The 12,358-nt window shown below is 39.5% G+C and overlaps 1 protein-coding gene across 1 annotated transcript in view; it reads left to right on the forward strand.

Annotated features, from left to right (window-relative positions):
- Positions 1 to 12,358, forward strand: part of LAMA2 (laminin subunit alpha 2) — a 344,610-nt gene that overhangs the window by 275,839 nt on the left and 56,413 nt on the right. The window contains exons 44-48 of the mRNA XM_065401428.1: positions 2,571 to 2,687; positions 6,124 to 6,306; positions 8,465 to 8,619; positions 11,109 to 11,252; positions 12,164 to 12,297. Of these exons, the coding sequence (XP_065257500.1) occupies positions 2,571 to 2,687; positions 6,124 to 6,306; positions 8,465 to 8,619; positions 11,109 to 11,252; positions 12,164 to 12,297 (733 nt within the window). The remainder of the gene's footprint in view (positions 1 to 2,570; positions 2,688 to 6,123; positions 6,307 to 8,464; positions 8,620 to 11,108; positions 11,253 to 12,163; positions 12,298 to 12,358) is intronic.

Here is a 12,358-nt window from a genome sequence, read left to right on the forward strand (position 1 = left end):
ATAATAATAATAATAATAATTGTTGTTTCAGGTCAATGTGAGACAGACACAACTGTCACTTGCGAAGTAACTCCCTGCTCTCCATGTGTCAGTATATAATGCCTGCATCTGTAACTTTCACTCTATGCATCTGAAGAAGTGAGGTTTTTACCCACGAAAGCTTATGCCCAAATAAATCTGTTAGTCTTTAAGGTGCCACCAGACTCCTTGTTGTTTTTGTAGACACAACTGCGACACTCTTTGCATAGATAATAGAGTCAAATTGCTCACACAGTAATTCTTCTAATAGTTTGGTAAAGTGGACAATACATTGAAACTATTTAATTCGATGTTGAACCTTAGGTATGGCAGTATGAGATTTTTCAGTCTGTGCCACCAATGTCTCAAGTCCAGGGCCGGCTCCAGGCACCAGACGAGAAAGCACGTGCCTGGGGCGGCACATTGTAAAGGGCGGCATTCCGGCCAATCTTGGGGAGGCACATTCTGGCTGCCCTGCCGTGGTTCTTTTTTTGTTTGTTTGCTTTGGCAGCCCGGTCCGCAGCTCCGGAGCCCCCGACTGGCTCCCCGCGCTCCGCCAGTCCCAGCCCAGCCCTGCAGGGACACAGACCTCAGCCCAGGGGGGCAGGAACTAGTGATCCCCGCCGTTCACCATGCCCCTGGGCTCCCCGGGACACGCCACTCCCCGCCTCCTGCACAGGCCTCCGCCTCCCGCGCCGCTCTTAGCCCAGCTAAGAGGAACCCCAAGGCCGGAGGGGGGAGCCCTTCTCGCCCAGCTGCGAGCAGGCTGCAGCGCCTGGCTGCCCACGGGCGGAGGGAGTGGATGGGTGCCGCCCTTCACCCCCCTGTGAGCCGCCTTGACCACCTTCCACACGCTCCCTGCGGCTGCCGTTTTTTTTTGTTTTTTTTGCTTGGTGTGGCAAAAAAGCTAGAGCCGGCCCTGCTCAAGTCTCTCCAATAATTTAACTCACACTGGGAGCTTTTTTGACCCTTAGTCAGCCTATAATCAGGGGACCAGAAAGGTGACTTTGATCTAGGCTGGTAGACGCCACAGGCATCTGTTTGGATAAGTATTCAAACTACTAATGTGTTTAATTTCACTAAACTTCTACACTTTTGAAGGTCACAGTTAGAGTTTATACCCCATCCCCTTTTCTACAAATTATTCTCTGTCTTCTGCTATCAGTTCAATCAGTTATTCTGATTCAGCGAGTGCATTGGAGCCAAGAAATTCCCACCTTTCTGTTCCTCAGCTCCAAAGAGCTCCATAACAATGGGAATAAGTGATTAAAAATGTCCCCCCCAAATAGGTGTTTTCAGACTTAACTAGCATTTTCTTTCCCAAACTCTACTCTGGACTTTTTGAAATAAAGATTTCTAAATAACCTCAGTTGGAGCCTCTCTCTGGAGAGTCTGAAAAATCATTTTTATGTAGCATGTTGTTCCAGCAAAAATAGCATTGTTAGGCAAAACAGTTTGTGAAGAATATTGACTTATCTGTGAAGGATAATGTCAGTTTCATCCTTCATGTACTGATTATCACATTACTGTTCCTCTGATTTGTACTAGTTTTTCAGTTTAAACAAATTTTGATATATGCTTTTATCTACAAACAAGTTTTCCCCAAAAAAATCAATCTGCATATTTCATTATAACTTTTTCTTGATGTAGCCTCCTAATATTGATCATGATGCTGCTAATATGGTTTCATGCCCTTTCTCTGGACATTGTATCAGCAGTTGTTGCCTTACTTTGAGAAAGTCCAGCAAGAATTGGGAAATAGGCATGCTAATGGTGATAGTACACTACCCTGATTGTATTGTTTTGTCACACAAAATGGATGAACCATTGGCCCAGGGCAAACACCTGAAGAAGAACTTGTGAGGTTACCATAGAAAAGTTTAATGTAGCCTATCTTTAAAGCACAGGTCTGGTAGTTTGGCTTCTTGGGTCCTCTGCCCGATTTGCCATTGACTCACTGGGTGGCCTTGGGTAAATCACTTAGCCTCTGTCTGCCTTACTTTGTATACATACCTTACAGGAGCATTGTGTACATAAAAGTGCTTTGAGAGCCTTAATAAAATCCCTCTATAAGCACCATGTATCACCATACAGTAGTCTAAGGAAATCAAGCACTTAGATACAAAGGAATTAGGTGCCTTTAAAATACAGAAGATAGCATTAGTAAACCCTGGAACTGAGTGTTACATATGTGCATTGCAGTAACTTAGTAAATTAATTAAATATATGTATATTGATGACAAATGGGTTGTTCATGGTCTGTTTTATTATGGTACATACCAAATGAATGTGTAAATGTAACCCATGCCTGCTTGGTGCGGCACTCTGTCCCTGTCTAATGGCACCTAGACCAGCTACAGATTGATGAGTCTGCTGCAGGCTTGGCTAAGAGCCAGATGGCTTTTAGCTCATGCAATAGAGGCTCATACACTAAGCTTCAGAGGTCCTGAGTTTGAGCCTGCTTGCTGATGACCAGGGTCTGTCTGTGTTACATAAACACAGCATAGTGAAAACAGCAAGTTAAAGTTTTTTTGTATGTGTACTCTCTGCAGAAAATGGGGATAACTTGAATAGTATGCAAAACAGGTTGAAAAATGCTGATGAAAAGAATTCTGATCTCCTGAGAGCTTTGAATGACACCTTTGGAAAGCTGGCAGCCATTCCTAATGGTAAGTACAAAAAGTGCTGAAGCACTGGGCTCAGCTGTGCTTCACTGTGTCATCTTGCGTCTTTTAAAAAAATGTGTATCGGTGTTATTCTTTGTCTACATACACTCCATCCATTGGCTGCTATTTCAGCCACAGTGCCTCTTTCACAATGAATGTACGCTGTGTGTGAGAGGGAAACTGAACTGAACACAAATGCCTGGTGTTCATTTGCATTCTGAACTTTTAGGGGCTGCCATGTTTTTGTCATTCTCAAATGGCCCACTTCTGGAAGGGAGTGATGGCGTACTGTTAGCCATTCAGTCTTTTCCAGAAGCTGTGAGTCCTTCCTGATAGTACCTCTTTTCAGAACAGTGCTTCCCAGAATGGTAAGAACAAAGATGATGGCATCAACAAACAGTTCAAAGAGTCCTGGGATAAATAACAATCTCAAATTGCCCAAAGGACTCCAGAGAGTCTGTATCTAGAGAGACCCAAATGAGCGAGTCATTTTGGTCCATCTATACTTTAGAATACTGCTCAGTCAACAGTGAATCATGGTAGTTTCTGTAAATAGTATATCGTTTCCCCAGCACTGTCATTTGTGAATTAAATAAATGATTGTGTGTCCCACACTAATGGCCCTGCACTTCTTTATATATAAAAATTGATATGTGCAGAAATATACCCACGCTAATGAACTATTGCTCTAGGACTTGTCTACATGGGGAAATAGCTCAGAATAGGTATTGTGGAATAAATATTCTGCACTAGGTCCCCATATAGACACTTATTCCACTTGAAGAGTTCATGGATTAAGCTAAACTGTACAAGGGCATTTTTAGTGCAGAATAAGAATGTCCACAGAGAGCTAGTGTGGAATTGCTTTGCACTTTTAATTCACACCTTAACTTATTTCACAATCACTTCCCAGTGTAGACAAGCTCTTAATGAATGATTGCTCTAGTAATTATTATTATTAAAATAGCGTAAGAGTGTCATCCTCAGCATCTCAGTGGCTCACAACTTTGTCCTTGCTCTGCCCTGTTTCCTTTTTTCCTTCGACATCCCATTTCACATCCTACACTGTACCTTGTTGCCCTCTTTTTTCCCTCACACTGGGGCCTCCATGACTTCTTGCATGTTGACCCTGTCTCTGTAACTGCCTTCCTGCTCCAGTGTGCCATCTGTCCTCACTTTCCTTCCTTAAAATTCACCTCCTTCATTAACTGTCCACCACTGAGTTCTGCTGCTATGTCACCTGCTCCTACTGTCATGCTTGACCTTCTTCTCCCAATCTGAACAAGGAAGAAAAATAATATTAAATAATAGGAAGAGTAAAACACAACATTGATAAAAATCAGAACTAAACTCAACAACTTCATAAACAAAACTGTGATCCTTATTTGTTGTATCTGTCCTCCATTCCCCACATCTCCTCAGACCGTTGTCTTCTGTCATTACTTGCTGTGCTGTGTCTTATTTAGACTATAAGTTCCTCAGGACCAGGACAGGCTTTCTTCTATTATCATAAAGTGCTATGCAACTTATTGTACTTTATAACTAATAGCAAAGAGTCTTTCATACTCATTAATATGCAAGAGCTCCATATATTTGATACCTTTTGTGATGCTAGTAAGGGACAGAGAAATACATTATACCTTCATTATAGTGGACACTTATAAACTGAATGTTTGTTTATAGTAAACAAAAAAGCTCTATCATCTATTTCAGAATGTAGTTTGCTATGCCTGTTCTCTCTAAAGAACTGCTTATTATTGTTATGAACTGAAAAAATGCCCTGGAAATTTGCACCAAAGAAAAGTTATAATCTATCCATTTTGAGGTATTCTCGAAGTACGGACTGCACACAAATTTTTCACCAATTCATTTCACGCATTTTTGCATCTTCCAGATTTCACGTAACTGGGGATATTCTATTTTATTCACCCAGATCCTTGAAATCTTTCATTCATGAGATTTTGTGCTATGTCATGTGCACTTTAGTTAATTTTGTGACGCTACTGCAACAGCTACTGGTGTGCCTGTGTGCAGATAGATGTCTCAATCAAGCAGAATGGACCTCAGAAGGCCGTCGTCCTTAGGACTCGGAATACTAAATGTGAAGAAAGCATAAGAAATATGAAGTATGCAACCAATGGCAATGTAGATTAGAGTTAGAGCGTGCTTGCTCCTGGGACAAGGAGACACACGCATGAGTGGCGTGCTTTGTAAATATGATTCAAACGAAGACTAAAATCTGTAGCAAATAAATGTCAAAGATAGGAAAATGTAGTAAATTGGTTATCAAACAGGGGAATTAACAAGGAAAAGCAAACAGCTCTAGTCATATCCCTGGCTCATCAAAGATTCAACAAAACAGAATGGCCTGAACTAATACTTCAGGCTTGACACACACAAAAAGTAGCTCAGCTTGAATCAAAGTAAGAGGGCAGTTCACTTTAGGACAAGGACCCACATGCTTAGGAATGGGTGTATTTTATAAGTGTGCTGAAAAGTAAGTACAAGGTATGCAGTGAATAAATGTCAAAGCAACACAGTGGCCTGAATTTACATTATTCTAAGGTGGCTATCACACAAGGAAGGTCAGAAGGAATACATTCAGACACCTTGGGGAAAAATAGGGAAAGAAATAATCAGATCCCACTCTTTTGCTTGTAAAATATTATTAATAATACTAGTGTTAAAGCGTTCAGTTGTATTTCCAAAGCAAAGCTGGCTTTTCAGAACCAGCTCACCCAGAGGGTGCTCTGGGCGGTATCCTTCCTCAAGAAGCAGAATTCCTCCCAGATTGCAGCCTAAGTGACTTGCCTAAGGTCAAACAGGAAGTCTGTGGTGGAACAGGAAATTGAACTCTGATCTCCTGAGCCTCAGTTTAGTGCCTTAGCCACTGAGCTCTCCCCTTTCCTAATCAACAATATCTAATAGCTTCCACAGCATTTTCACACCTAGCACTGAAAATCATCTCGCTCAAAACTTTGTTGCAAAAGGAAAAAATGCTCAATTTCACAGAAGTTCAGATAATTTGTCAGGAGCCACATTTTGATGAAAAATATTATTACCACAAATATTTCACTCAGCTGTACTTCAAAGTAACCATAAACTATAGAGCAGCAGCTGAGTTATGTGGATCATGTAGATTAATATTCAGTACTGTCTTCACCGACACATCAAAGTGCTCCCTCATACCAAGGGTTCTGAAGATCATCACTTTCATTCTCAAGGTTAATCAGATATTTCTAGCACAGTGAAAGGTTCCATAGAAAAATTAATCTGGCTAAGAAGATATTTCATTCTCTACATTTAAACAAGGCTGGGTATTCTGGTTTTTTGTTTTTGTTTTTAAAGATGCAACTGTCAGGTCAAGAAAGACAGAGGGTCTGATTCTGCCATCTGTATTCACGACTGCTCTGACATTTTGAACCTTTCTTGCCCACAGATACAGCTGCGAAAGTGCAAGCAGCTAAAGATAAAGCTGGACAAGCTAACACCACTGCAAATGATGTACTGGCTAGGATTAAAGACCTCAACCAGAACCTCCTTGGCTTAAAGAACAACTACAGCAAATGTGCAGATGATGTGGCCAAAACAAATGCTGTTGTGAAAGATTCCACCAAGAACAGTAAGATCTTTATTTTGTTTGTATGCTTTTCCCCTCATCCCCTCAAAAGAAAGATCTTTCCCTGCTGCCATGATGTGATTTATAGTGCATCAGTATAGTTTTTGTTACAATTCAGTACATAAGCTTACTAGAGTACACTGCTGTAATAGGAATCTTTTTGTATAGCCTCCATATTATTATACAGGCCTTAAAGATGGAAAAGCCTTTGAATCTAAAAGATTGCTGCTGGTAACATAGGAAGAAAGTCTAGCATCAGCAGAATGAACACATAGTGGATATATTTGCTCCAAAAACTATTCCTTAAATGGATGGAGGCGGGAGAAGAATCGAAGAAGCTATCATTGATTGGAGATTCCACCTCTAGATTCATCAAAGCTTCCCTGCCCACCCCTGTGCTAGGTTAATCAGCTAATGAGTTCTGTTAGGGATACACTTAATGACACCTTTTGTATTGATCATTGTCTTCTTTATAGAGCATAAAGGCAGTTCTGAGGCACAATAATTAAAAGGGACTTCCAGTGAGGTTGTTTGCATGTATTTTAGCATTGAAGTGACTCCTGCTATCATATAGTGATGATTGTGTTAGAATTTTCACTGGAAGACCCTTTGTGTTTAGTGGGAAAAGTTCAACAATTTACATTGCAGCATGCTGTATAGTTCAATAAATCCTAGATATAATATCATTTGTTGTGTTCAGGAACATGTTGTCTCAGAAACAAAAAGACAAAAGGATCTGTCACTTGAAGTTGGAAGCCTAAATTAGGTCACGTGGGTGAATGATCAGATTGGCAGTTAGGCACCCGTTTGTCCTGTTTAAATCTGCCCAAGTTTGATAACTAAGTTCTAGTTGTGTATTTCTGGCTGTGGGTAATGAGTTTCTCCAAACAGATCCTGTCCTGTAAGTTACTTTTGGCTTTTGTGTTTTGCACTTTTTAAAAGTATTATCTTGCAATATTTTCTTTTGTTTCTCTCTTGTCTCTATACCTTACATACAGAAATCAGTATGCGTGTATGTGTGTTTATATAGGCATTGTCTAGGCAATGAGGCATCAGATATATACTATATATAATGCATGAGTGTGTGTGTGTGTATATATATATATTGCTATTTTTCAGTATCTGCTGCCTCATTGCCTACCGCAAAAGCTTTTGCATAGTGCCACATTTTGGTGCTGCATTAGAACATTTACTTTTTTAAATGCTGCAACAATGGAACTAAAGATTTAAATTATTCTCGCAGGATGTACCATAAGCAATATGCCTTATCTCAAAGTGAGGAGAAAGAGATTAACATAGGAGCTCTTATTTTTTCTCAAGAACCTGGTGTCTTGTGCCTAGTAAGGGGTAAACCTTATATATCTTTATTGTTCAGTTTGGATAAACATCCAAAATTTGGATATCTGTTTGGACCTTATCCAAACTTTTTGAGGCTGCCTTCCTATTACTGGTTTGCCCCCCTACTATATCAGCCGCACAGACTCTCCTTCCTGGACACCAGCTGCCATACAAGTCAGATGTTTTACTCTACAGATCTTCTAGAGGTTGAGGGAGATTGAGAAAGCTGTGGGACTATTGGATGGCTGTATGTGGGAGGGAATTTCAGTCGTTCTAGAACTCAAGGAAAGGGGGAAAGGAGATGAGATCCTTATGTGAACTAATGGAGTTCATCTGAGAGATGGGAAAATATATGCAGTGGCTAATATTCTGTATAATATTTTTAATCACAATTATTATTGCACATGGGATAATCTGAAACTTGTGATCAGGATAAAATTTTTCCTAGTTGTGACCGTATAACCAAGTTAAAAATTAATTCTCTAAATTTTGTGCAAATAACTAATGAATTTCTCTTTTAATCCAACATGTTTCATTAAAGCAGGAGTAAAGAAGAAAGGTAAACTCTGAACTTGGAGCTGTATTGTACCACAGTATTTTCTACCAGTACCAATCTCAGATATAACTACTGATCCATACCGCTACCATTTTCTCACATTGCAATTTTAAAATCAGTCTAAAAACATTCCTAAAATTATTATCCCCATGGTTGTCTCTGGAAGCTGAATTTTCAGTAAGAATTTTCTTGGATTTTGCTATTGGTGTTTGTGTCCACTCTATCAGACTCTCCCTTCTAAATTTCTGCTTTTTTTTTCATATGAAGTTGCTGATGCAGATGCCACTGTTAAAACCCTAGAAAAGGAAGCAGATCGGCTACTGGATAAACTCAAACCAGTCAAAGAACTTCAGGATAATTTGGGGAAAAACATCTCTCAGATAAAAGAACTGATAAACCAAGCCCGGAAACAGGCCAATTCTGTAAGCACTTCTTTTTCAGTAACGCTGTGTTGTGGGTAGTTTGTACCTTTCATGCAGCAAAAGAAGCCATCCCAGTCCAAAATACCTATGGTAAAGAGTGCAGTATAAATATCTAGGCAGACAGAACCTGATGTCTGGTTTTTCCCTGTGGTTTGCTCCCCATTTACAACACAGCCCTGTTGAATGAGGAATACCTATAGGAATGTTAGTACTATGGGACAATTGGGGGAGGGGTAACTTGGATAAGGGTACAGGGAGGGGTCACGGAAGAGAAAATACCTCCGTATTTCGATAGTTGTGCACAAATTAATACTGAAACAATACCAAAATGATGTTTTCTGCCTCAGCATGGGTATAGGTATTAAAAACCTAATTTTGTAGGAGTTCCATTACTTATGAAACACATGGGTTTGGTAGCAGCAGATTTGGCTGCTTTTTGGCCCCTAGTTGGACCATCTCAAGCTAACTGAAAACGTAGAGTGCACTTGCTTTCCTATTTTCTTGATATTTACTTCTCCTGGTAACAATTGAATAGGCCCTTGGTTGGGTTAAGAGCATATTTCCTTACCTGGTTACTGAGTCCAAAGTCTGTATCTCCAATGTAATTATATTTTTAAACTCAGGGATCACCTAGTTATAATAAACTTATTTGGCTTCTGACCTGCAATAATCAAGAAAACATAAAGAAAATCCTAAGAGATGAACATTCAGTTAAGCTCCTGTATAATTCAAACAAAACCAACATACTGGAGCACAAATGGCTGAAAGGAACGTATGCACAATAATGGAGCCGTGGCATGTCTGCTCCATCTGATAAAGTGCATTTCGTATTCTCATAGAAATATAGGTAAGACAGAAGGGCATGTTCTTCATCATCATCATCCTTTTTCCCTATATAACACATTTCATCCAAAGACTTCAAAGTACTTGGCCTCTCAGCATTTCTGTACACTATTGTTATCCTTATTCTATGGATGGGAAAGCTAACATGGAGAGAAATTAAATGGCTTGCCCAAATTCACATAGCACTATGTCTGAAGGGCCAGAAATGCGTCTGGATCTCTAGATTGTCTTTGCTAACTAGTAAACCATGTTCTTTTATTGTCCTTGATCTTTTATCCTTTCAGTGTTTTTTTTTCAGGTTCATAAAAAGCTCTCATAAAACATATAAATGGTTGCAAGTATGTAGGCTCCTAAATCTTTGTGAATGTAGCATGATATATTTCAGAATAGTTAAATTTTATAAATTAGTATTTTAAAACTTTGTCTGGAGGCTGCAATAGGACCCCATTATAAGTGTACACTCCTGAGACAAATATAGAATACAAATATCAGTTGATTAAAACTAAATGATCCATGAACGCAACAAAACTTTTAGTGCCCCCCAAAACATATCTCTCACATGACACATTCAGACCCTACCCAGTCCTCTCTGCTGCCCTCAGTGAGGTACTGGGTTCCCTCAGTTCACCAAACCTGAATTCTAAGTAGGCCCTGATCCAGAAAGTAACTTCAGAACCTACATAACTTTAAGCACATAAGTAGTAACAATGACCTCAGTGGGACGACTCACATGCTTAAATTTATGCAGGAACTGCAGTGATTTTCAGCATCAGAGCTTTAATTCATTTCTGTATCCAGAGAGCTTGGAGAAAGCAAATAACAATGTTTGTTTGCTTGCTTTTGGTACCAAGAATCCAGAAGCCATTAAATGGTCCACGTAATTACTGTGGAATTTCTTCTTTAGTGTGTACGCCATTCACCTTAATACCCACTGAGTTGATCATGGTTATTAATATTACAGTCAATGTCAAAGGAACTTATAATCATCACTAATAGATTATGATATTTAAGACTTAACAAGGATCCATTAAAATGAAACTAGCAACATCTGACAGGAAAAGGAATCTAATCTTAATATAAAACAAGGAAACCTGGAATATATAGTGGTGAAGAATGTCTCAGTTGGAGGCTACTACAGAACCATGCAGTTATGAAACCAATTATTGGTAGAAAGTGCCTTGAGATCAACTGCTGAAAAGTGCTATATAAGAGCTAGGTATTATTACTATTTATTATTATTTATTATTTATTTATTAAATAGAGCAGCCATACAAGTCAAGATGGTGTCTCTATTATTCTTTTATCTAGCCAACTTTTGAATATCTCCACCACCTGAACTACCACAGCTTCCCCATTATCTACTGTAGTAATTCTTAACGTAAAATAAATTTCCTCCTGATGTCATGTCTGAATGCCAGGTTAAGCTACCACTGCCCTTGATCACAATCCATCCTCCTAAACAAGGAAATCACATTTCAGTGTTCCAGATACTGACTGGCAAGCACCAATGCCTACTCCTCAGTAATACGTGTGACACAGAAATGAAACAAAAGCACAATCCGATTGCAATTATTCTGAAGCCCCATAAGTTTTCTCTGGAATAATGATCTGTAACTCGGGTTCTCTCTGCTGTGTTTTCTTTGAAGATCAAAGTCTCTGTGGCTTCTGGAGGTGACTGCATTCGCACGTACAGACCGGAAATAAAGAAAGGAAGCTACAACACTGTCATTGTCAATGTGAAGACAGCAGTAGCCGACAACCTTCTTTTTTATCTTGGAAGTGCCAAATTTGTAAGTGTGGTTTCAGTTTTCCCTTGTCAGAGTTTCTCAATCAAACTGGATCACTGACGTACAAAAAAGAGGAGAATGTTTCTTCCCAGAGGCTTCAGAGAAACATCATAGAGCCTGGGAGTTTTACTGGTTAGTTAGTTACTGTTTCTCATAGAAGAAGCAAAAAATATTGCCTTTTATATTAATATAGGTTTTTAGAAATAACATAGGGGGCAAATATTTTGTTTCTAGCTAGGAATCAAATTTGAGACTCCTTTATGAACTGCATTACAGCTGTAAGAACTGCTGTATGACGGGGGTGACTTTTGGTTTGTTTCTCATGTATTTTCCCTTGGGAATGAAGTAGCTAATCATCTTAAATCTGTCAAAGATCCTGCTTACTATGACTTCAAGTCAAGACTATAACTTCAGGAATGTGTAGAGATGAAAGATTCAGTTTCCCATGAGCCCTCCAGCAGACAGGCTTCTAGAACCATCAATAATAATTCAATGAATGGAAAAAGTGTTCTTTTCCTAACATCCTGAGCTATGCATTATTTTCCTACTATAAATGAAGATTTAGGATGGCAGTGTGTATTAACCTACAAAACGCTCGCATTTTCCATTTTAGGATTGCCAGCCAAATGAATGTTTGTATAGTATTTCAGTTAACAACTTGAGAGACAGTCAATGATCCTGCATTGTGTGGACACACATCACTTGGCAAGATGGGAACCTGGGGCTAAGAGGTTGAGGACTGAACTTAGGTCTCTCATGGGAGTTATTGTATAAATTTTGTTATGTGAGCATGGGTCTCGAGGCCCATTAGGTTACTAATGATCTTCAGAAGCTTGAAGGGGTAGGGATTTACAAGGATTATTCTAATCCCAGTATTTGATTCCTTATCCCATAGATTGTTTTTTGTGTCTTAGACTGACTTCTTGGCCATAGAGATGCGTAAAGGCAAGGTGAACTTCTTGTGGGATGTGGGATCTGGCGTTGGACGGGTTGAGTATCCAGATCTGACCATTGATGATGCATTTTGGTACCGGATTGAAGCCTCTAGGCAAGTACTCAATTAATTTGCAAGCTTTAGTTCTTACCCCAAAAAATGATGAAACTGAGCA

This window comes from Emys orbicularis, chromosome 3, assembly GCF_028017835.1.
Source record: "Emys orbicularis isolate rEmyOrb1 chromosome 3, rEmyOrb1.hap1, whole genome shotgun sequence".
In the NCBI taxonomy this organism is placed as follows: domain Eukaryota; kingdom Metazoa; phylum Chordata; order Testudines; family Emydidae; genus Emys; species Emys orbicularis.